The sequence below is a fragment of the Diplotaxodon limnothrissa genome, linkage group LG2 (genome assembly GCF_057381915.1).
Source record: "Diplotaxodon limnothrissa isolate DT_005_m linkage group LG2, D_limnothrissa_male_GT1.1, whole genome shotgun sequence".
Lineage (NCBI taxonomy): Eukaryota > Metazoa > Chordata > Actinopteri > Cichliformes > Cichlidae > Diplotaxodon > Diplotaxodon limnothrissa.
Window position 1 is genome coordinate 36,748,807 of NC_140597.1, and position 25,318 is coordinate 36,774,124.

The window sequence follows — 25,318 nt, forward strand, 5'->3', positions numbered from 1 at the left end:
CTGCATTACAGTGAAAGTGTATGCAATGCATTCTAATAAGGAAAGCAAGGAAATGTAATTAGAATTGGTCCATATGTAACCTTAGTGTGCAAAGAAGATTCCACATTTACATTTAAAAATCGGGATCTATTAGATAGATATGATTACAATCACTTCAGTGCAGTTCCTTTAATACCTACAGCACTGACTAATCTCTGTAGTAAAATATTATATTCAAGAGTTACAAATATTGCACTGAGTTCTAGCAGGATAAGCAAAGAGACTAGTCTAGTGTCAGAGGCCATAAGAAGATCATTTGTAACCTAATACGGTTTATGTACTATGACGAATTCTGACTGAACTGCTCAAATTATGCAATATATATTTTTAAGTGCGAGTAGTTTTGAACATGTAGAATGACATGGCATTGTAGAATATGGAGTAATGCTTCTGGACTCTAGGCGGCAGCATCACAATTGGGGTCAACTGGTCTACGGGAAACGGAAATGAAGAAGAAGGGTGAGAAGGCGGAGAGAGGAACCATTTTTATCGTCGCTGTAGCTTTGATAAAGTCGCGGGGTAATGCAGTTAGTTGTGTGTATGCATGCTAAAATTTAAGTTGTAATTTTTTTATATTTGCTTTTAAAGTAGCTTGTTGGTAGACGTGAAGCAGAGTCTTTTGTTAGTAGCGAAATACTTATTAGCTAACGGGCTAAAGAAGCAGCTGAAATCGGTAGCATTTTTATCGCCATTTTGCGCATTCAGTAGCTCCCTACTTTTGGCAGCAGAAAGGTAATTCCAAAGTAATGTGTGGCTGTTTATTTCAGGATACAGCGTTCCTTTTTGTTTCAGGGTTGATGCTCATTTTTAAGTTAAATGTATGGTCTTTCTTTCCTTTTAGGTAGCAGACTTCGGAGCATGGCGGAGGCCGACCGACCAGGGAAGCTCTTCATCGGCGGACTGAATACGGAGACCACCGAAAAGGCCTTGGAGCAGTACTTCAGCAAATATGGCAGGATTGTGGAAGGTGGGAATGGAACCCCTTTTGGCCATATCATGTTCAGTGCATATCCTGGATAAAGTGCTTCTAAAATTGCTCAGTGTTTGCTGTTTGGCGCCTTTATTCTGGCAAATGGGTGGTAGCGAAATAATGGAACAAATTTTTATTCATCTGTGTGTATATTTAAATTTACTGTTACAGCGTAGGGAAATCTGAATAACCCCTTTTTAATACACTAACTTTGCAGTTTTACCATCTTCTACGTTATCCACATAGTTTGTGACATTTTTTCCACTTCATTTAAAAGAAAGCCTGTTCTTCCAAACTCTAATGTATAATACTGTATTTACTGTAAATGGCCGTATAGTCTTGCTGAGGGAAATAAAAAAACTATGAACCATGAAAGGGACACAAAGAAACCGAAATTAGTCACTTTTGATTATGGGGTGTCATAGAAGTGTGCCTTTATCTAATTTAAACCGTTAAAATGAGTCACTTTTGTATTTAACTTGGCTAATTGAAAAACACAAGCTCACTTCTGATCATCAATTCCTTTATTTCAGTTCTTTTGATGAAGGATCGTGAAACAAACAAATCAAGAGGCTTTGCATTTGTAACTTTTGAAAGTCCTGCTGATGCAAAGGATGCAGCACGCGAAATGAATGGAAAGGTAAGTGATGACTTGAATTGGCTGTAATAAAAATAAAAAAGAATCAGCTAAAAAATATGATTTATACTTGTAACTCTTCTACCAGTCTCTTGATGGCAAGCCTATCAAGGTTGAGCAAGCTACAAAACCTCAGTTTGAGAGTGCTGGCAGGCGCGGACCTCCACCCATGCACTCTCGCAGTCGCGGGCCACCCAGAGGTCCACGTGGTTCAAGGGGAGGTCCTGGTGGAATGAGAGGCCCCCCATCAAGAGGTAATTTATTTAGTTATTTTTTTGGGTCTGCTCAGTTTGTAAATTGAAAGAATCTGTGTAATGATATAATAATCTCTGGATGGATTTTTGTTGCAGCTTTTGAATGTAGTATATTAATATGTGCATTTCTTGTTTGTTTAAAAGACTACTATGATTCAGGAAGTGTAGAACCCTTCTTTAAAGGGATGTCATCCAGAGGCCCCCCTCCAATGAAACGAGGGCCCCCTATTCGAAATGGAGGTCCCCCACCCAAGAGGTCTGCCCCATCTGGTCCCATGAGCAGACGTAAGTGCTTGTACTCTGCAATATTTAAATGCAGGAAGTGATGTGGAAGAAATTACCAAAAAAAAAGTTAATTGCACAGATTTTAGTCTCTAGATTTAATTTAGTATCTAGTTTCTGTTTCTCTTGCAAATAACTAGATGGGATACTTCTGTCTCATGTTAATTTGGTAATTAATCTTCTCAGTTTCTCATTATGTGTTCCAGCTCCCATGTCAAGGGACAGAGATCCCTATGGTCCACCTCCACCTCGCAGAGACTCGATGATGTCCAGAAGGGATGATTATCCATCACCCAGAGATGACCATTACAACTCAAAAGACAGGTTGGTATTTTCGTAATACACACTAGTGTGACCATACATGGCAAACCTCAAGATTGATATACTGTAACATGCTGATAGTTGCTGTTACTTAGAGCTATTGTGGTCATCTTTTATATTTGAATTTTCTGTTTAAAAAGTCCACGTATTTAACACAAATGTATGCTCAGGAAACAGTATTGAGGTGTATTGTAATCTTTCACAGCTACTCCAGTCGGGATTACTCCAGAGATTCTAGGGACTATGGGCCACCTTCCAGAGATTATTCCTATAGAGAATATTCTAATTCCACTTCCCGCGATGACTACGGCTCAATGTCAAGAGGATACGGGTATGAGCCTGGATTGATACAAAAAGTAAAAACCTGAGGTCAGATCTTCCTTGGTTGTTAAGTGACAATTGCTTTTTGCAGTGACCGTGATGGTTATGGAGGAGGCAGGGAACCAAGAAGCTATATGGACCGTCCTAGTGGTGGCTCCTACCGGGACTCATATGATGGTTACGGTAAGACATAACTCCATGAGTGAAATGACAATGTGTAATCGCTGTGGCACAAAGAAGAAGTGCGCAAATATTCAACCAAACCTGCCTTGTCCTATCACAAGATACTGCAGTTTTTTTTTTGCATCCTCAGAGGAAACCACATGGTAATTTATTTTTTTCTTTCCCTGACCTACAATCCAAGTTGTATATTTTCATACTACTAGCAATATTTTACCATTGGCATCTCCACTGAAAAACAAAAGTGTCTACATACCAAAGTCTGCATTACCCCTGCATTCATCAGGAGAATATGAGTTTGGCAATATCATGTGTATGTGATGCACCTCAAAGTTTTTGCAACCATAAGGAACCTCAAAAATCCTTGGAAACATCCGTTGCCCGTTATGTGTTGTCCAGCAAAGTACTCCCTCAAGGAGTAATCTTCAAAAACCATCAAGACAACTGAAAACCTCACCCTAACCTACACTTGGATCTCTAAATGGAAAAATGGCTACTCAAATCAAAGGCATGCTGAAATGGGTACCACTACCTATTTGTTCTGTGCTTGGATATATTACTGCGCATATCAACAAAATATCCATGTTAAGTATTAAAAGGGTGGAACATTTTAAATATGCCATCCATTAAATTTTATTTATTTTTTGTCACAGAATGAATTCTATTGGCAAAAAAAAATAGCACTTGACCGTGCAAAGAAAAATGTATAAATTGAACTTTGCCAATTACCTGAACCATTGACCCTGCAGGTAACTCTCGCAGCGCCCCACCTTCAAGGGGCCCCCCACCATCCTATGGTGGGAGCAGTGGAAGCAGTCGTTATGATGACTATGGCAGCAGTTCCCGGGATGGCTATGGCAGTCGTGACAGTTACCCCAACAGTCGGAGTGACCCATATCCACCTAGCCGTGGTGAGCGAATGGGCAGACAGGATAGGGGCCCAGCTCCCCCTGCCGAGAGAGGCTACCCTCCTCGTGACTCGTACAACAGCTCAAGTCGTGGAGGGCCACGTGGTGGCCGTGGTGGCAGTCGAGTCGATAGAGGAATGGCTCGCAGCAGATACTGAACTGGACTTGGAAATGTCATTAAACCAAACGTTAGTCTCCATGCACACTTAAAACGTGTTTTGGAGGAAGGACAAACTAGCCATGTCTAAATTTGTGGAATCTGAAGCTTAGTTTTGAACTGTGTCTTGACTTTCCCAATTTTCTTTTTTCTTTTATGTGTAAAAGTTTTTTTCTCTTGCTTATGTCAGTACAGTTACCAAGTGAGTGTTAGTTTTTTGTACTTTCAGTGCTGTTGAAATCTGCAATGCCCTATAAGTATGGCTTTCCTAATCTAATAAAGGTTTTAGTTGTACCATAACTTTTTCTCGATTTTTCAACAACAGACCGTAACAAATGTTACGTAACAACATGATCTCCTTAAAAAGGTCCTCTGTAAAACTTAGGTGAGTCTGCTAAATATTGGAGTGAGATGCGTTCATTCTTGCCACAAATGTACTTCCAACTGGACGCTACTGTTTTCACGGTTAGGCAAATGTTACTGTCAAAATGTTCCAATGTAGTTCCTTGGAAATGGATTCATCACCCTAGAGCCATTTGATGGCATGCAACGACCAAATGCAACTCGACTGATAGTCAACAGCTGGTAAGCAAAGCAAAACTCTTTGTTTCTCATCTGTAAATGAGTTTCTCATTGTCCTGTATTGCACTCTCCAGTCAAAGGGCGATATTCAAGGAAACTTGGCTTCAAGGGACAAAAGGAAAAAAGGAAGTCGACTGAAATGAACCTTTTCGTTGTAGTCCATTTTCGTCACTCAAAATTGTCAAAAGTGCAGCAACATGCCAAGAAGTTTCTTCCCTTTTCACCCGTGAATGCTTTTAACACCCATTTTACCAACTGAGCCCCAAGGCTCCTTTTTGCCCAACCAGTCATCCGACATCAGTAAAATGATTGGCAACCGTGCATTTTTACATCATGGGGTAATATTTAGTATTTTTTTTTTCCTCTATAAACACCTCAAAGCAATCTTTAATTTAAAGACTTGGTATCAAAATCATTTCCTTGAGCATGCCAATTCAAACAATGGAGACCGTTGGAAGAGCACCATCATCCTAACTGCCAAACCGGAAAACAATGAAACGAATGTACAGTTGGACCAAGGACAACAATATCATTTTCAATTACCTCATAATACATAATTAAGAAAAAAGCCCCATACTAATATGATAATCTCATTGCAGGATGAACATTGCTTCAAGGCAATTGCCCTTTCAACATATCTGAATGTCTTCAAGTCCTGGACTAGTTGAGCTACAGTGCATCCGCATAACCATATCTAACAGACTAGTAAGTCTTTATCTACCTGTACACAATTAAGATGGGGTGGACAACTTTTACTGCTGAGACATTTTACAGCAATTTTGCCCCAAATGATGAACACAATGTGTTTTAAAATCCATGTGAGCCTGTCAGCATCACTAATGATGTAAAGTAAAATCTTCAGTAATTGACTACAGTGGGCATTATGATTATTTTAATACCTTTTTGTATTTTCTGCATGTTAGGTATGTTTGTTTTCTTTTACTTGCATTATTTTCTGTAACTTATTAATGTAAAATGGGAATTTAGAGAATCCTAGAAAGTAGAGTTATGCAGGGCACTTTGATACCAACCTGTGTTTTTGAAAATGGTTTGATATGCCAAAAGAATTTAGTTTGTTTTTAAGATGCTAGGAGGAAAATAATTTGAGATATCAAATATACTTAGTTCTGTACAAAACATTTGAACCTTTTTTTTATGCGGTGCTATGAGGAAGTTCCTGTTTGGCCCACTAAATGCAACAAACAAAACTAAGTTGGTTGAGTCCTGTTGTGACTCTGTACTATTTTCTTTTTAGATTACTTCCTGAAAGTCCTGTTATGGCTGCTGTGTATATTATTGTGTGTGTATAATTTGTAAAAAATAATCTGAAATTATGCAAAAAACTCCCAAGTTTGTTGGACAAATGATATTGTTGTTAAATTTAACTTTTTATTTCTTTTGCTGTCTTTCAGATGCTGGCACAGCTTTCTGTTCAGAGGTCGGGCTGAATCTTCGTATTGAGCAACGCATTGAAAGTGGGAGAAATGTACAGCCATCAAATGAACTTTGTACTGTTTTCAATAAAAGCTTTGAAGAGGTTTTCCGTTTGCTGTTTTGTTGTCCTGAAATTTAAGATTTTGGCCATGACATGATTAAACTTTTTTTTTTCTTTTTTTTTTAGCCAAGACACTCATTATCTGCAAATATCACATTTTCCCCCATATAAGGCTTCCTGTGGCAGATGACCCATTTTCCATATTTGAAAAAAATTTGACCCAATTATGTTGAAGTTATTACTCTTTATTATATTAGACTTAAATAGTTGCCTCTTCTGAGTTATCAGTATTCAATTTGCATATATCGGTTTTCTGAGCCTTGCAGCATTTCAGTATGTAATATGATTGCCCTCTACTAGCATGTGCTACTTTGCAGAGGGGGAAGACGGGAAAAAAAACTATTGTTGAGGTGCCTATTTGCCAGTAGGGGTGATCATCAGTTTTGCGTGTAGAAACACAGCGTCGTCGTTCCCCCTCCGCCTCTTTTTTTTTTTTTTTTTTAACTTCTAGCAGAAGTGCGGATGTGAGTTGCATATTGATACGGAACAGGACGCCAGCTTTTTTCTTTTTTAAATTAAAAGCAATGCAGGCTTAGGCAATGGTCATTTCGTGGAGCTATGAATCCAGAGGAGCAGACTGTAACGTGGTTGATATCATTAGGAGTGCTTAGCTCGCCTAAAAAGAACATAGCGGATCCGGAGGAGTTTTTGAAAACCTCGCTCAAGGATGGAGTCGTCCTGTGCAAGCTCTCGGAGCGCCTCGTACCTGGCTTCACTCCCAAGGTGAGTTATTGATTTAAGCTAACTCGAGTCAACAAATGCCAAAAGATCCGTCGACGGTGAAAAGAAGGGAGGGGTTTGATTAAAGTGATACCGACGAGAACTTCTCCCTCCAGCAGGCCTTTGCGATTTTGTAGCTCACTGAACTCGAACCATGAAGTTTGAACAGCCGTCTGTGACCGTTTTGTGCGATAGGTGTCGCCTCAAAAACGACAACAACAGTTAGAGAGTTTCAGACTTGTGAATACACGATATGGTTTCCTGTGAAGCGACAGAAATGTTCCGCATTCTTGAGAGGTGCGAGTCAGTGTGGACACCCACCAAAACAGGGCAAATTGAGTAGCAAGTGTGCGCTAAACATTGCACATAGGCCGTACTGTCCAGAACAAACGGAGAGGTTCGCCACACTGTTTGTGTCCTTTTTTAAAGGTGATAAATTTTATCACAACTTGTGTTCACTGTTATAGATGGCAAAGTTGATAGTGATAAATAACAGTTGCAAAGACAGTTCGTCACTTCCTCCTGAGCGGCTGCTCTTCCCGGTGCGACCTCCCCTTTGAAGAAAAAAAAAAGAAAAGAAAAAAAAGCGCAAAGCGGCGACAACGCGAGCCCGAAACAAAATCGGAAGTAGTAACTTCTCCTTTGTATGGCAGACCGATCACCCTAGTTTTACATACATTCTCTGTGGCAGTACTACATTGGTCTCACGGGAACTGTTAGAAGTTTGCTTAAAAAAATACAAACGTCAGCTTTTTTTTCGTCGGTGGGGATTTTATTTTGAAACTGTAAAATGAGCGGAAGTTGCTTGAGTAAGGCTATTTTGACGGCGGTTTTGTGGTGGTAATGGTTATATATGCATGAAGGAGACGCAGGAAGAATCTACAGTTATTTTCTTAACTTTAGGTTGCCACAGTCGGATTGCGGCATCTCTCTTACTTACTGCGGGGCTCAGTGTGTACCGAAGTGATTTGTAGCTTTGGCCTTGAGCGTTTGATAAGTGTGTCAGATGCCTCTTTGACATACTAAGCCGAGGTATGTGTTTATATATTTATTTCGTGTACTCAGTATTGCCAGGACCCGAGAACTGAAGCAGACTGCATTTCCAACATCAAGGAGTTTTTAAAAGGATGCTCGTCCTTGAAAGTGGAGGTAAGTTATCTCAATGTGTGGTCTGTCAAGTTTTATATTCAGAGGCATGTTTTGTTGAAATACACTGAGCTCACTCTGCCGTTATCTCCTGTCTACTGCAAGATGTGAACACACTCTTGCTTGTGTTGTGATCTGCTTACCCTGCTGGCATATGCTTTCCCCTCACGTCCATGTGGAGTGAGACATATAAACAGACATGCTGTCACTCACTCCCACTAATCAGTCAGGAAGTGAAGTGCTGGCCCGCATGACTTCACTGTCTGTTTTCAAACTGGTACAACTTAGTTTTGAACAGCATTTACTTCCTTGTTAATAAATTTTCTCCTGCATGCACTCGTGACTTAATGGTTAGTTTTGCTGCAGGTCAAAAATCCCCAAAGCAGTGCTGTTTCGCTCAGTGCATTCCCTAATATTGAAAAGTGGTGTATCTTTTCCAGATGTTGGGAGGTTACTCTGTCTCTGTACCAGCCTGTTTGTTACCACCACACTGGACGTTAATGTCTCTTCCAGCTTTAAAAATAATATTTTTTGGTATTGAATTACAACGCTTGGTTTCTTTAAAATGGCCAATTGAGTCAGCAAGGCTGGCTGACTGCAAAGTCAAGTGGTTCAGTAGGTCTGCCCAGCTGGCTTGTTATGTCTGGGAGGTCCCCTTTGCTTTTATCCACCAACTGTGCCCTAGCCCATAATTAGACCTTTTGCAGCCAGCCAGTAGCTCATGGGCAGACGTTTTTGGAGAGGCGCTATTAAATGTAGCAGCCAGGGGATGTCTGTGTGGCATTATGGCAAACCTCGCCCATCCTTTGGTCAGTGATGTGATCATGTTAAGAGGACTTTTCATCCCTTTTTGCTATAGCTGATAATGCCTGTTTGTCCTGTGACTGGAGAAAGCAGTAATTCTGCTTTCACTTCTGCTCCGAGATGCAGAAAGAGGAAGCATCAATTACTGTTGGGGCTCTCCAATATTTGTTCTGTGTTATTAACTCTACGTGAAGATTTATTTGCTCTGATTTTTACGCTCATAAATACATTTTCACTGAAACTACTGACCCCTGCCAAAACTTTTGTGAATGCTGGCAACAGTTATCGTGATGACCAACGGTTTGTTTTGCTTTTGGTGATGTAAAGCCAGTATTTGTAAAGGTAATGTTATGTTTTTTCCTTATCTTTTTTTCAACTTGTAGCGCAAGTCTTGTTAGTTACATCGACCCTAAGGCTCGTCCCACATTAAGCGATGTAATGATCACACTTAAAGATGTTGTACACGACTCATGATGCAGGTTATACTACTCAAACACTATATTTAAGATGTTTTATTTAAAATGTGAAACCTTATCCACTGGAGGAAAGAAGATAGCTGCCTGAGACTGACCGAGCAGCAGTGTGCGAGTGAGCATCTGTGTGTGCCTGCAACGCTGCCTGTTTTATTACAAACCGCTAAGACACAGAATATGGGTCATACTCAACATGTCAGTTTTTGTCTGTCTTGTTAGAGGCTTATTCAAATCCCTGTGTGCATTTCATTATGTGTGTCTCTTTCCATTGTTTGTGCAATAACCTGGAGTGAGTGTCTCTGTCTCTCTAGCTGTGGATGTATGCACTAAAAAAGCATTCCTACTCAGATCTATTTAATCAGAGGGGGAAGGGGAAGAAAAGACCTAATTTTGACCTTTTGAAATTTTCCATCCAGGTGTTTGAACCAGAGTGGTTATACACTGGTGACAATTTTGGCAAGGTCCTAAATACTTTGCTGGCAGTCAACTTTGCAACACAAGGTAAGAATTTACCTTCTTTCTGATCTTGAATGTTGGAGATTGTTAATGTTTCATCCTCACTGACAGCAGAAAAGGGCCATTAGTCTACATAAATTCTTCTAATGTTATGAAAAGAAAGAATTGGATGCTTTTTCGGTACACTCTATTGTCACTTGATTTAAATAATTCCTATAATAATGGAGCTGAGATAATGAAGCGAAAGCACGTGTAGCTTTATGTGAAAAGTAGTCCGGTAAGATGTCATGTCTCGTATATGTGTCCTGATGAGACTGGTGTTCTTCTGCCTTAATTTACCAGTTGTATCCACGGAGCCCTTCGATATCATGATTGGTTGTAGTATAGGTGGGCAGCTGGCGTGACAGTTTGTGTTTGTGTCACGCTGTGTGCCATATTTACTCATGTGAATCCTTGGCCTAATACACCCCCCAAAAAACACCCCGCTCTCTTTTTTTCTGTTTTCTTATGTAACTGAGTACTGTAGTGTTGCTTTCAGACACACATGCATCCCTTCCTCAAATGCATTTCTTCAGTAAGGACACAGCACAAAGTAGTGCGCATTGCAGCATTCCTACAGCAATTTGGGGCTAATTACTTTACTCAAGAGTCCCTGTTTGGGGCGACTGACGAGTTAATAACAATCTCGCTTCAGTATCCGGCTAACAGCTGTCGGAGAACCTTAGAATTATTCAGTCAGCAACTTTTAGAACAAGTCTGCCACCTCTGTATGCTTTGTTACACATGTCATTGAGAACATGCATGTGTTAATGTCCAGTCTTTTTTTGTTTTGTTTTGTTTTTATAGTAATGCGTCTGAACTGATACACTTAAATACAGTTAACACAACTGCACCATCATCAAGTTTTGGGCCATTTCCTTCAACTTCATTTGGCTTATTTGATTTTGTTCTCTGTGAATTGATGTGAATTTGTTGTCTGTAATTTGTTATATCAAGTTATTCAGCATAGTGGTTTGAGGACATACATACATACATAGTGATGAAAAAATTGTTCACTCGAGAAAGCCACTTTCTTTTCTCCATTGTGTTACAAAGATGTTTTTCTACTTAAGTCGTTCCCTTTACTTCTCAGCGCCAACAGCTTGAGGACATGTTGTGTCCTATTCAGCTTTTTCCAGTCCCCAAAGACCCTCAACCTTATTCTCAGCTACAGTTTGATGATTGTTCAGGACAGAGGCATTCAGCCTGCACTAGCTCGATTATTTTGTCAGTTAGTTCATGAACAAAGTCAGTACATTGTGCTGCTAATTTGCTGCCCTGTGATGTAAATGCATTTTTTTTACCGTTAAGTTTTGGACTCATTGTGGCTTCACTGTGGTCCATCGAGAACGCTGTTCCACGCAGTCATGAATGTTGCAAAAACAAGGTGGTTTAAGGATATGAAGGTTTTCTGAAATCATTTATTTTCTGATACTTTCAGACGAGGTAATTTTACATCAGTTGTTGCAAAGTATCTTTTGGCAAAAAAATACAAATTTTGAGGCGATCCTTGATTTCATAGTTGACATTAGGTTCAAAAAGTGGTCATGTGGGGATTATATCCACCTAAGGCAGATGTTACTTGGACATCATCGTTGTTCCCAGTGATGAAGCGATGCCGGTGTCTCAGAATTACAGAATATTTTAGGAATAGAGCAGAGGCGCCTGGCCCAACTTCACCTACTTCCGCGGTGCAGAAAAGATCATACATGCTGAACAGGTTGAAGCTTGAGCAGTACTTGTTGTGTCAAGAACAACTTTTTTTGTGTGGCTGACTCTTTTAGGCTTTTGGCCTTGATCACATTATTGTTCACCTGGAAAAATCAGATGCTTTGTTCATTTCTCGTGACCATCCCCAACCCCTACCTTCCTTTGGTGGAATATTAACACTTTCAAGGAGTTTCTTTTTGGACGACCAGAGTCTTGAATGCACTTAAACAAAAGCAGGATGCATGCCACTGTGTAAAATGTGGAACAGAAGCGTCTCTCAGTGCTCAGATGTAATTGATATGCAAATGTTTTACAGGCTAGCAATGCCCAGCAGCTGTTCTTCCATCCTTGTATTTGAGCTTGACTTGAAGTTGATTATTTAGTTGATATTGAATACAAGTGGTCCTCTGTATTATTGCTTTATGTCCTCTTCTGAGGTCAGCTCCTGTCGTTTGTGTTCCTGCGCCCAGAGTTTGTGTTTGTTTAGATTAACTGCTTTGAATATTGTATGCATATTGAAGTAACAGTGGCAGCCACAGAGCTTAGCTGACAGACGGGCTTGTTAGGCTTCTCTGTGTGTGACGAGTGGCATGCAGACTCCATGAGCCCCACCTGCCACTGCCTTCAGTGCCATTTTCCTCATATTTCTTAGGCTTTAGTGTGTGGCACCCGGACATATTTGCATATGGAAAATAATAGTGAATCGGTAGCCTTTTCCCTTCAAAAGATGTTATGCAGTTTACGTAAAAAGCGTCACATTTTCTTCCTGCTAGTGAAAGTGCACTTAAGCGCTCGCCAGTTTTATAGCCTCAAAGCTGAACTCTTTATTTGATCTGAATTTGAGGTTACAAAGGCTAAATAGTCCCCTCACTTTATTTTCCATTCTTCTCTGATTTTTTTCCTAAAGGATTAGATGGTGGATTTGGCTAGCATCCAGTTGGCATTTGATAGGCAGTCTTCAGTAAGTGTTTCTGCTTGTTAGCTTAGAAGAGGTTTGCAGTACCACCATGTGTCACTTTTCAAGTCAATACTGACAACAAAATTGATACCTCGGTCAGCCCATTTCTAGAGCTGCAGTCATGCTGTGGGACAACTGGCAGCTACTGACCCTAAATCACAGTTCCTCTGCTGCAGTGGCTCAGCGATGACAGCCTAGAGGGGTTCGGTGTCAGCAACATAAACTTGAGCTTGATTTTCTCTTCAAGCAGACATATTTGCTGGACTGAATGCCCACTTGGATATACGTACATTTGTTTTTTTTTTTTTTTTTAAGTTGCTTTGTGATTTTTCAGCTGCTTGATCTTTTTTTGGAACAGTGTGTCAGTTTTGGCTAAATCACATTATTCTGTGAGAAACTCTAAATTTGTGGACCGTGTGCGTTCAATGTCCTGGGGCTGCACAAAGCGATGGGCCACGCTCTTGAATTATCATCAGGCTGACAGCCCATGGAAGTATGTGTACCTGCATGAACTGTGTGCACGAGAGAGTCATAATTTTAAACATAAAGGTAACTGACGTATGAGGCTTTGTATTTCCTGTGTGTGTGCTTGTAGATTGTGCTGCTGAGAGATGTCCTCAGTCCGGTACCCCCTCTCCTAGTCAGGCGTCTTCACACACGCTGTCTTCTGCCAAATCCAAAGGCTCTCTGCGGAGACAATCCAAATCAGTGGTACAGTCTCACTTTTTTTTTTGTTATTTATACAAATATATTGTTTGCAGCTCATATAGTGGATGTTTAGCACAGATGACTGCACCCATCATACTAAAGAAATAATTACATAAAGCGAGAAAATAAAGATGGTGTGGAAATTTCATTATACATTTACTTTACATGTAGCTAATTGTCCGTTTGTTTTGCATTATTTAGTTAGGTGGTTACTTTAAAAAGTATTAGTAGTATTCTCATTGTCCATTTCTCTGCCCACATTTGTGGTTGGATTGTACTATTACCTCCTGGCGAAATAACCTCCTGCCAGACACAGTCACAGTCAGCAAGCGTGTTATGTATCAAGCGCATCTTGACCAGTCAGTCGCAGAGGAGGGGTGTGGGGACAGGCACACTCATAAAGGTATTTGAAGGCTTGTAACTGGTTTAAACTAACTGCAAGCAACATCGCTACATCGGCGTATGAGTTTAGTCAGAGTGTATATTTTTATTAATGCCTACCATGAAGTGTAGATGAATCATTGTATTGGCAGATGTACTTGATTCATTCTGTGGCTGTGTGGCTGGGTCCTTGGCTGCTAATGGTACAATTTTAACAATAATCACAAAACGCAGAAATATAAAATTAGAGCCGTAGATTTCTTGATTAAATTTTTTAAGACAAATTTTGAAATAACAACTGAATTGTTTGAAAACAAACCAGCCATTTGTCAGGTACCTGAAACGTATAATCGAAACCTGCTGATGCATTTGGATGTCTTGCTTTCGGGCTGTGACGACCTTTCTCAACAGGAAATGTCTGAGAACGGTGGAGGTGGGCAGCTGATGGTAAAGGCTCGCTTCAACTTCAAGCAGAACAATGAGGATGAGCTGTCATTCAATAAAGGTGAAGTGATCCTTGTGACACGCCAGGAGGAGGGAGGATGGTGGGAGGGCACGCTCAACGGCAAAACGGGCTGGTTTCCAAGTAACTACGTCCGGGAGATCAAACCCTGTGGTGAGTTTCGCTGCTCTGTCTGGACCGTGAAATTACTTTTTCCAGAGATGTAGCCGTATAATGGTGTTATGAGTTTGTTATTTTGGGACAAAATGCAAAAATGAAATTTTTCTTGGTTTCTGTAATTTGCATTTAGTGCTGTGTTACACTTCCTTGCTGTAGACAGCTGTCACCTTCTTTTTCGTTGCCAGTCATCCCATTCTGCTAAACTTTTTTTTTTTCTTTCAAAGTTAGCCTTAACATTTACTTAGACTCAAGATAAATTGATTCATATGTTAACTATCAGAACATTTTACACAAATATCTTGTGCTAAAATAATAACGAGAAATGAAATGTTATATCCAAAAGATCAACCGTTTCACCATATTCTTCTGCAAACGCACTTTTCTGGCCATTCAGCACTATAGTGCAGGAAGAGAAGTTGAGATTATGACCATATTTGGCATATCTGAAAGTGTCCTGATGGTATTGTATTGGCATTGTTATTTTTCTTTTTTCAGAAACACTGTGATAGAATAGCGCAGTTACACAAAAGCTGACAATATATACCACAAAGTATTTGATATGATTTGCAACTGGTCTGCATTGGTGCATCATATCTTTATTCTCTTCCCCCTCCTGCCCCCCCCCCCCCCTTAAATAGATAACTATCATATCTGATATCATATCTCACAGTACAATAATATTGAATGGGTGCATTGTTGTATTTTGTCATGTTTCTCAGGTCTTTGTCTGAATTTCTACGAACATTATTGCTAAGGATTGTCTTATTGCATTGGAGTCACACTGGGTTAAATATGTACACTTGGGTTTTAAGGGGTATTTATTATTTTCTTCTTTTTTTGGGTTGTATGGAAGCCCCAAACGCAATTTCATTGTTCTTGACAATGACAATAAAATAAATACTATACTATACATCTTAGAATAAATATGGAAATACAAGGGGGAAAAATCTGTCTTGGAAGTTAGACAAAGAGGTTGTAGTTTATGTATTTAAGTATTTAATGGCAACTTCTTTTTTTTTAATAGGACATATATAATTATTTCCCCCTTCTTCCCCTCAAAATATATAAATGCATTTAATATCTTTTTTGATGGTTATAATCAAGTAATTCTATGAAGCTTAAAAATCCTTATTGCTTTTCTCTCTATAGAAAAACCATTGTCACCTAAAGGAACTCAGCTGACTAAGAACTACTACAGTGTGGTAAGTAGGAGCTATGCAGGACAATGAGTTCGTTTTCTTTGTAAGACTTTGGTTAAAAGGTATTTTATGCAGAGCTTATCTTAATATTTGGGAATAGTAAATGTTGTATCTTAGATGTTTAATGGAGTTAAAGTCAGAATGTACATTTTCTTGGTGCTGATGGATGTTAATCATTGATCGAAAGTGATTTACTTCACCAGAATAAATTAAGATCTGGAAGGTTATGGGATTCAGCTTCAACTTTGTGCGTTTTTTTGAATACTGCCAGTCAGACTTTCTTTAGGTTTTAGTTTGTTTAGTTTTTTAATATTTGTGTCATTGATTTCGTTTGTGTGTGTGAGATGTTAAATATTCTGCTCACTGTGCTGCTTCTCCAGGTGGTACAGGACATCTTAGAACACGAGCGAGAGTTTCTCAAAGAATTACAAACAGTGTTGAACTGTTACCTACGACCCCTGCAATCCAGTGACAAGTAAGGGCAATAAAACAGCAGATGTGACAGGATCATGATAGGATAAAAAGCTGCATGCATTTACAGTGGGGCAAAAAAGTATTTAGTCAGCCACCAATTGTGCAAGTTCCCCCACTTAAAATGATGACAGAGGTCAGTAATTTGCACCAGAGGTACACTTCAACTGTGAGAGACAGAATGTGAAAAAAAAATCCATGAATCCACATGGTAGGATTTGTAAAGAATTTATTCGTGAATCAGGGTGGAAAATAAGTATTTGGTCAATAACAAAAATACAACTCAATACTTTGTAACATAACCTTTGTTGGCAATAACAGAGGTCAAACGTTTACTATAGGTCTTTACCAGGTTTGCACACACAGTAGCTGGTATTTTGGCCCATTCCTCCATGCAGATCTTCTCGAGAGCAGTGATGTTTTGGGGCTGTCGCCGAGCAACACGGACTTTCAACTCCCGCCACAGATTTTCTATGGGGTTGAGGTCTGGAGACTGGCTAGGCCACTCCAGGACTTTCAAATGCTTCTTACGGAGCCACTCCTTTGTTGCCCGGGCGGTGTGTTTTGGATCATTGTCATGTTGGAAGACCCAGCCTCGTTTCATCTTCAAAGTTCTCACTGATGGAAGGAGGTTTTGGCTCAAAATCTCACAATACATGGCCCCATTCATTCTGTCCTTAACACGGATCAGTCGTCCTGTCCCCTTGGCAGAAAAACAGCCCCATAGCATGATGTTTCCACCCCCATGCTTCACAGTAGGTATGGTGTTCTTGGGATGCAACTCAGTATTCTTCTTCCTCCAAACACGACGAGTTGAGTTTATACCAAAAAGTTCTACTTTGGTTTCATCTGACCACATGACATTCTCCCAATCCTCTGCTGTATCATCCATGTGCTCTCTGGCAAACTTCAGACGGGCCTGGACATGCACTGGCTTCAGCAGCGGAACACGTCTGGCACTGCGGGATTTGATTCCCTGCCGTTGTAGTGTGTTACTGATGGTGACCTTTGTTACTGTGGTCCCAGCTCTCTGCAGGTCATTCACCAGGTCCCCCCGTGTGGTTCTGGGATCTTTGCTCACCGTTCTCATGATCATTTTGACCCCACGGGATGAGATCTTGCGTGGAGCCCCAGATCGAGGGAGATTATCAGTGGTCTTATATGTCTTCCATTTTCTGATGATTGCTCCCACAGTTGATTTTTTCACACCAAGCTGCTTGCCTATTGTAGATTCACTCTTCCCAGTCTGGTGCAGGTCTACAATACTTTTCCTGGTGTCCTTCGAAAGCTCTTTGGTCTTGGCCAAGGCGGAGTTTGGAGTCTGACTGTTTGAGGCTGTGGACAGGTGTCTTTTATACAGATGATGAGTTCAAACAGGTGCCATTCATACAGGTAACGAGTGGGGGACAGAAAAGCTTCTTACAGAAGACGTTACAGGTCTGTGGGAGCCAGAGATTTTCCTTGTTTGAGGTGACCAAATACTTATTTTCCACCCTAATTTACGAATAAATTCTTTACAAATCCTACCATGTGGATTCATGGATTTTTTTTTTCACATTCTGTCTCTCACTGTTGAAGTGTACCTCTGGTGCAAATTACTGACCTCTGTCATCATTTTAAGTGGGGGAACTTTCACAATCGGTGGCTGACTAAATACTTTTTTGCCCCACTGTATTACAACTGTGCTTAATGTGAGAAATGTTTACATGTGTGCCAGTATTTTTGAATTTGTCGAAATTGCAGTGAATTCTAAAATAACTTCTGTGTTTAGGCTCAGCAGTGCAGACAGTGCCACCTTGTGTGGAAATCTGGAGGATATCAATAGCTTCCAGCAGGGACTTTGTTTGGCTTTGGAGGAATGTACTAAGTAAGTAATTCTGGATGCAGATGTGTGAAAAAGTCTTTCATTGGTTACATTTAACTACTTTTACACCACTCTTAGTAAAGAGCAACATTTGGACCACAATGGACCCTACTCCTGTGATTGCTCTGTAAAACATAGCGAAACACATCTGTAAAACATTACTAGCTAAAAGTTTCATCTCATTCCTTACGCTGCACAAACATACTTGATAATATTTTTGCAATCACTTCCTTCCTCCCAGACATCTCTTCCTATTTATTTCTTTCTGGTACAAATATCATCTTGAAACTGAGCTGATAAAGTGTTTGAAATGGGTCACAGCTACTTATTGCACACACATATTTGAAAAATTCCTTTTGATTTGTTTATGCACTGGTGGTGAAGAAGTTTTAGAGCCGCATAGATTGTGCAGTCCAAACACCTCTGAAATATTTCTAATGAAATAAGTTGGGCTTAATGCTTTAATCTTATATTTACAGACTTAAACCACCTCTAATTTGTTTATAATTTACTGCGAAAACGGAAGATAGAGGTGGTGATACACTGAAATGTGGAAAGTAGTCTTTAGGAATAGTTCTCCAGGCTTCTTGGAGGAGATTCGAGGCTCTTCTTTGGATGTTGCTCTATAAAGAGGACAGAAAAGATGACAGCTGGCGATGCATTTGGGGTAATGCTCAAGGAATGAAGCTAAACCATGGCCGAGCGTCCGCCATGATTTACATATGGCTCTGGACACTCACTGTTGTGTCTTTCCTTTGTAAATAAGGACAATTTCAACCAAAAATTTCAAATTTGGATTCCTTCAGACCTGTTGTCACTGATTTTCAGTTCAGTTCTTGTGGAATTTGGTATACCTCAGACTTTTCTGCTCGTTTCCCTTTCTTAAAAATTGCTTCTTGATAGCCACTCTTCTCAACTGAAGGTCCAGGTGTATCTCCCAGATGTTGTCAGGTCTTTGTCGGATTTTTTCCCGTTTCTTAAGGACATGGTTTTCAGATTCAGTTCATGTTCTGTAGATGTTTGTGTGTGGGTTTTTTTTGTTTTTGTTTGTTTTTTTTTTTAAACACTTTTGTCATTCAAAAGTACAGTTTCCTCTAATTTCATAAGGACACACTGTACACTATGCTGAGATATACCAAGTTTTCAGCTAATACTGTAGCTCTTTGGGTATTGCCCTGTTGTTGTAAAAATGCTATTTTATGTGTATCAACTCCATCATCTTTGGTATTTTTCATAGATTCAGCAAGAAACTAGAACAAGTGAAGTGTGCTTGCGACAGGCTGCTAGTCGATAAAATAGCATTTTAACTTGTTATTTACCAACCTGTCTGTGTCGTAGAGACGATGCTGGTTCAGTCCTTGAGTTAGTTGCCTCTGAGTGAAAAAACAGCCAGTGTCCAAAGAAACACTTTGACATAATTTCTGAAAGCCTGGAGAGCTATCGCTAAAATTAAACAAAATTAGGGAAAAAACAGATGCTCGCTTCTTTTATTTTATTTATTGTGCCATCTTTTGTTTCTGTGTCTTTCTTTTCTTTAACAACGATCCTGCTTTCCCCCCCGCTCTTTTCACCTCTCTGACTTTGGCTCTGTTTCTCTGACTTTGCAGGGTCCCAGAGGGACAGCAGCGAGTGGCGGCCTGCTATCTAAACCTAATGTGTCAGATCAAGGCTTTGTACCTGGCTTACTGTTCCAGCCACCCTTCAGCTGTCTGCATCCTCACCGACCACAGGTCAGCCCCCCTGCACACAAAACACCAGAGTCAGCCATGTAGAGACATGCCAGAGAGAAGTCTCGCCTTTTAATTTCAAAGCGAAAAGAAACCAGTGGTGAAGATTTGTAACCAATCCTCTCCAATGATTGAATTTTGATTATTTTAGCTAAACATTGTTTTGCATTTTTAATAAATGTTAGTGGCATTCCTTAGACAATAATATATCCCATGAAACCCCTTTTAAAAAGCCAAAAGTTGACCTAAAGGTGAATGAAATACTTTCCTGGGGAAAACTAAACAAATTTCTGCAGGTGACAGTTGTTTTTATTTCTTTTGCCTTTTTTCTTTAAGTACTGCATAGTTTGACATCTCCAAGGCCCAGCAAATTATGTAGTTTTTGCAGTCAAAGAAGGGAATATCCTAGGTTTAATATAATCTGTCATTGTTTGGATATGAATGCTGTGCTGTCTTAAACTGACCTTTGAAGTGCACTCTAAAGTTGAAGTTTGATACAGTAAAGCTCCTTCACCTCTTTTTTTCCATATGGGTTAATATGATATGGGAGAAAATAATATGTGGTTTGTTTATGTTTAATTTCTGGGGGCACTGCGCACCATTTTAATGATCTCATGCCGTTTTACTTTGAGCCACAAGGTGTCAGTAAAGGTAAAGAAGTGTTTGTGTCAAACGTGCGTGTTGTCTCCTGATGTTTCTGGGAGTTCAGTTGCTACAAAAATTCATTATTCTTATTGAGTAAGGGCTTCTCTTATGTGTATAGTAATAATAATGAAAGTTCCATGATGCAGTTTAAACAGTACCGCCTTGGGTAATGTTAAGGCGTCTAGTCTATTTCTGCACTGCGAGCTGAAGATTAAGTTGAATTACACACAGGAAGTCAACTGTTGACAGGATACTGTGTATAGCGTTGTGGTTATGGGGACAGGCGCACAGAGCGCTTTTCACAGTAAGCACATTTGCATTTCAGTTGCAGGAGCCTTTTTTGTCACATTCTCATTTACCCTTTTGTACCAGTTAGTGCTGCTGCAGATTTATGTTTTGGATCGTGGAAACTCATGAATGACGATCTCTTCAAACCACGTTTGAAGCGATCATGTTGCAGCTAACGACGTAGATTTGCACCAAACCAATGTTGACCTGATTTGCACTGTCTGTGAAATATTTGACCATCAAAGATGGTGCATGTGAAAATCTCACATGCACCACAAATGTGATACACTTGGGTTACTGTTTTTCTGCAGTGCGATCGGCTCGCTTTGCTGTAACAAATAAAGGGCAGTGTGCGGTAATATGTTGTTACTTTTGATTTCATCAATATACCATCACAAAACATGAACATAATACAAATATTACATTTAAAAAAAAAAATCTAAATATATGATGACTACCACAGCTCAAAAAATTGTAGCATATAGAAACCTGTTACCAGGCAAAAATATAGCTTAACTTTTATTTATATTTATTTCTTTATTTCTCTATTTAAGGAAACAGGAAGAGGTGCTGTTGTCCGAGGTTGTCGTTTGCATTTCCAATCGAGTTGCTGATCTCGTTAACAACCGAATAGCGTGACAATTAATATACTCAAAGCTTATCACATGGTGTTGTTTTATGAGGATACTCCTATTGTTTCTCAGCAGTGTTTCCACTGTTTAGTGTAGATTTCTGAACTCTGTCGAGTCATTTGTCACTTTAATGAAACATGGATGTATTTGTGTTAAAATGACTAATTCTTTGAGCTTTTCTGCACACTTTGTTTCATTTTACTGGTGGGACAGTTCTATGAAAGTGAGAGCTTTTGATAATGTGGTTAATGTGTGTTGTATATGGTAACGTTGTGTTATTAAAAATACAAAATTTCACTCCTACGTTTTGCAGTTCAGCACAGCAAGAAATACATGGTTATGTTATAATTTTAAAGCCTATCTTACAATTTATTATATAGTAAAAATGAAGGTTTATATAATAATTTATAAATACCTGGCTTACAGCTTGCATGCAATCTAGACTCAAAAACTTGTGATTTTTCTTGTTACCCGTAATCTTTGATTTTTCTTCCCCCCCCCCCCCCCCCCCCCCCCCCTACTTCATCCCTGGACACACTCCCCCCCCCCACCCCCCCCCCCCCCACCCCCACAAATAAAATATTGCCTATAAATTGTGTGTGTGTGTGTGTGTGTTTTCTTAGTGAGGAACTTGAGAAGTTCATGGAGAGTCATGGAGCAAGTACTGGAGGTGTCATGACCCTGACCACCAGCCTCAGTAAGCCCTTCATGAGGCTTGAAAAATACCCTACCCTGCTACAGGAGCTAGAGAGACATGTGGAGGTAAAGGAGAGAGCATAGACATATAAAAAGCATACTGAAATTATATACAAGTATAAATACAATATTTTTTTTACTGTTTTATTCACTTGCTTTACTTACAGAAGCTAAACTACCATTAAAGTTACACTATGTATTTTCATAAATTAAACAACTTGCATTAAATGATTTTTTTCAGTCCTTGAATTCCCTTTGTGTTGCACAGTATACCTGTATGTGCTCTTGTATTCCTTTAGGATAAAGACTGTTATGTTTAAACCTGTAATGTTCATTTGCACCGCAGGAAGCCCACCCTGACTACACTGACATTGTAAAGGCAACAGCGGCGTTTAGGAGCCTTTTGGTAAGTCAGAAGGATCGAAGTGAACTTGCAGAGGAAGCCTGGATAATGTCATGACAGACTTTGAAGCTCCTGGATTTCCTCCTTACAGGACCGTGCTACCTTACCACCCTTACTATCCAAAAAAATACATTTTGCATAAAATTAATAATATGGATTATATTTATTAAAATGTCATTTTTTCCCAGAATAATAATCTTGAATAGTAATTAATTGTCATCAATACATCAATACTTAACATTTAACAGCACATTGCACATACATTGCACATCAACTATTTAAGTCAATCATAGTATGTTTTAGTGAAATTAATGTACTGTAGGATTTATGAGTACATTTTCAACCTTTTTAGTCATTATAAAGCACTCATTAATCCTTTAGTGTGGCGGTCCCCAACCTTTTTTGCGCCACGGACCGGTTTATGTCTGACAATATTTTCACGGACCGGCCTTTAAGGTGTCGCGGATAAATACAACAAAATAAAACCAGTACCGGTAGCAAAAAATTATTTTATTCATAACACACGGGAAAAGACCCAGGAAAACCAAGTTAACGATAAAAACGATAAAAAACCCTGAAAACCATAAATTTAACACCCGAGCCTCAACCTGGTACCAAACGACTCACGGACCGTTACCAGTCTGTGGCCCAGGGGTTGGGACCACTGCTTAAGTGTGCTAGTGTTAATAGTGCCCAGCAGTAGTAATTATAGTGAGGTCTTGCCTGCACGTTATTCGCCAATTTAGGTTTCGCTAAGGCAGTTAATGACAAATGCATAAATCTGCAGTTTTTTCAAGGCGTAATCCATTTACTAAGAATAGCTGAATAATTGGTGAAGTCATTTCAGTAGCTGTGTGCTTCAGCGTCGGATCTTGGTGTAAAGAGTAGGCAGTTTTATAAAATAATGAAAACTGTATTCTGAGTTAAAAAAGCTCGATACAGTTATTTGGAAACTAACACTTGTGGTTTCTTTTGAACAAAAACAGATCAGCTGCAGATAATAGGGAGTGACTGCTTATGTTACAGTGCAATCTTCTGTAATGAGGCTTATACAAAGTAAAGCTTATTATCCTTACATATTGTTATTAAACAGGACTTGGATGGTAACTGAGGGAAAATGGTTACTAGTTGTAGAAAATGGTGATGCATAAAAGCCATTGTGCTGCTAATACGCACGCTAATAAGGAACTAGTTAATGGTGGAAATGACGCTCTTGGTAAATAATGTTATCACGCTTTCAATTTCATGTTTACATGTTTTCATTTCATTCGACAGTGTAGTTTAGCACAATTCCTCATAATCAAACAGAGCTCTGATAGGGGGGAAAAAACCAGAAACAATGCAGTGATCCTTTTTTTCTGCTTTAAGTTGAGTGATCGTATTGTTCCTAAGGTGGGTGGGAACTGAAATGCCATCTTAAAAGAGCTGGATTAGAAACGAGCAACCGCACTATACCTGAGCGAACGCCACCCTGAGACACAAATTCCCCGGTATTGCTTTGACTTCCTCATAAGAGCAGATAAAGTGACTCACTCGTTTCTTCTACACAGGAAACTGGGGAAACAAAAAAAGGCATCACTTATCACTCTCCGTTGTAATTTGCAAGTCTGACGTTTCTTTGTGTGTTTTGAGTGTGGTTAGGATCTCTGGTACTTTAGAAATGCTATGCTAATTTACAGTGCTCTTTAAAAAAACAAACAAAAAAAACCCTAATTTTTGATTGACGTGCAGTGGAAAGTGATAATGTTGCATTGTCACTTTTTTCTGCTTGAAGAGGGAGAACCCCTGCACAGCACCTGAAAAATGTACTACTTTATGTTGCATGCTAGTTTTTATGCCTTTTGCGTACATGGCAATGGTTACATTTTCAAAGCCATATCCACAGGGCGGAGAGATTATCCTGTTGCTTGTTACTCAGTAGTAATAAAAGGCAAGAAAAAAGGGTCCAGAAAAATATCAGATTTATTTTCACCAGCATGTTGCATAGTTTTGTAATCTTGTGTGTGCTTGTGTGCTTAAGACACAGTGCCAGGATCTGCGGAAGCGCAAGAACCTGGAGCTGCAGATCTTGTCAGAACCTGTGCGGGGCTGGGAGGGAGAAAGCATGAAGAGTCTTGGTCAAGTGGCCTACACGTCCCTGGTCCATGTGAGAAATGGCTGCAGTGAGGTGAGAGATATGAGGTTTTCCTAAATGAGAAAAAGCTCATTCAGCCAAACTATAGTGGAACTGCTGCAATAATACTAAATACAAAATATCCTTTTGTCAGTTTAGAATATGTGTACAATCAGAGGTTTGGTAGTATTTTCCCATTTCTGAAAGCCAGTCCTTGTGGCATTTAAGAAAAATCATATCAGTTAATTAATTAAGCTGCCTGGCTCCTTTACAGCTCTCTCATAACAACAAATAGTTGTTGTTAATTAAAAGATAATTTATCTGTAGTACATTTTTCTCTTTTCCTGTTGAGATCCAGCAGTGTAGCAATCTTTAAAACAAACTAAGTTTCTAGTTTTCAGGAACGGTAGGTGCGGAAATCTGTTCCCCTTTGTTGCTAAATTATTACCCCCCTCAAGTATGAGAACTGAAACCTAAGTAGGCCATAGGCAGACCCAAAAGCCGTCTCCTCTTTCATGTGTGGTTTCTGTGTAGGGGTCGATTCGTAGTCCGTGGTTGGAAGAAAGCCCAAGATACACATTTGGATTCACCCCCCCCTTCTTTTTTTTTTTTAATCACTGCCAACCGCTTTCCAACCAGCATAACAATTACCATATTTGTTTCATAGCTCATTTGAATTTCCATTCATATAACAAGCAAGTGTTTTCCCAAACTGGCCTGCTGCAACCAGAGCTAAAATATGCTCACTTTTTTTTGTCACATTAGGAGGGAAACCTGAAACGGCTTGCTTCTTGCAAAGAAGTGCAATGAATCACTTTGGTTTACCTTGAATAACTCAAGAAAAAGAACACCAAAAAAAACATAACCGATCAATGTTGTTGTTGAAAATGCATTTTCCAACCTTCACAATAGGTTTGCAAAAATAATTACTGTGTCTCTCTTTTAGGAAAAAGAGGAGCGTTACCTTATGCTTTTCCCGAATGTGTTAGTAATGCTGTCTGCCAGTCCCCGGATGAGTGGCTTTATTTATCAGGTATGTCGTTTACCTCCCATCTAG

At 39.6% G+C, this 25,318-nt stretch overlaps 2 protein-coding genes across 3 annotated transcripts in view; both read left to right on the forward strand.

The window, feature by feature from the left end:
• Window positions 1-508: 508 nt before the first annotated feature.
• Window positions 509-6,183, forward strand: rbmx (RNA binding motif protein X-linked). The gene is made up of 10 exons (XM_085372864.1): window positions 509-771; window positions 881-1,006; window positions 1,543-1,649; window positions 1,735-1,900; window positions 2,045-2,185; window positions 2,389-2,506; window positions 2,709-2,834; window positions 2,916-3,007; window positions 3,754-5,356; window positions 6,064-6,183. The coding sequence occupies exons 2-9, from the start codon at window positions 898-900 to the stop codon at window positions 4,068-4,070; spliced, it is 1,176 nt and encodes a 391-aa protein (XP_085228990.1). The 5' UTR covers window positions 509-771; window positions 881-897; the 3' UTR covers window positions 4,071-5,356; window positions 6,064-6,183.
• A 486-nt stretch (window positions 6,184-6,669) lies between these two features.
• The window catches only part of arhgef6 (Rac/Cdc42 guanine nucleotide exchange factor (GEF) 6), a 28,136-nt gene continuing 9,487 nt past the window's right edge, over window positions 6,670-25,318 (forward strand). For both annotated transcript variants that reach the window (XM_085363260.1, XM_085363261.1), the window contains exons 1-13: window positions 6,670-6,929; window positions 7,992-8,075; window positions 9,766-9,850; window positions 13,108-13,223; window positions 14,013-14,217; window positions 15,373-15,425; window positions 15,803-15,897; window positions 17,665-17,760; window positions 19,365-19,487; window positions 21,673-21,811; window positions 22,092-22,151; window positions 24,169-24,315; window positions 25,208-25,294. In XM_085363260.1, the coding sequence (XP_085219386.1) occupies window positions 6,765-6,929; window positions 7,992-8,075; window positions 9,766-9,850; window positions 13,108-13,223; window positions 14,013-14,217; window positions 15,373-15,425; window positions 15,803-15,897; window positions 17,665-17,760; window positions 19,365-19,487; window positions 21,673-21,811; window positions 22,092-22,151; window positions 24,169-24,315; window positions 25,208-25,294 (1,455 nt within the window). In that variant the 5' untranslated portion in view covers window positions 6,670-6,764. The remainder of the gene's footprint in view (window positions 6,930-7,991; window positions 8,076-9,765; window positions 9,851-13,107; window positions 13,224-14,012; window positions 14,218-15,372; window positions 15,426-15,802; window positions 15,898-17,664; window positions 17,761-19,364; window positions 19,488-21,672; window positions 21,812-22,091; window positions 22,152-24,168; window positions 24,316-25,207; window positions 25,295-25,318) is intronic.

Coding starts and splice junctions, on each gene's coding strand:
- rbmx (XM_085372864.1), top strand. CDS start 898: ATGGCGGAGGCCGACCGACCAGGGAAGCTCTTCATCGGCGGACTGAAT. Junction 1,901..2,044: donor GAGAGGCCCCCCATCAAGAG/GTAATTTATTTA, acceptor TTTGTTTAAAAG/ACTACTATGATTCAGGAAGT. Junction 3,008..3,753: donor GGACTCATATGATGGTTACG/GTAAGACATAAC, acceptor TTGACCCTGCAG/GTAACTCTCGCAGCGCCCCA.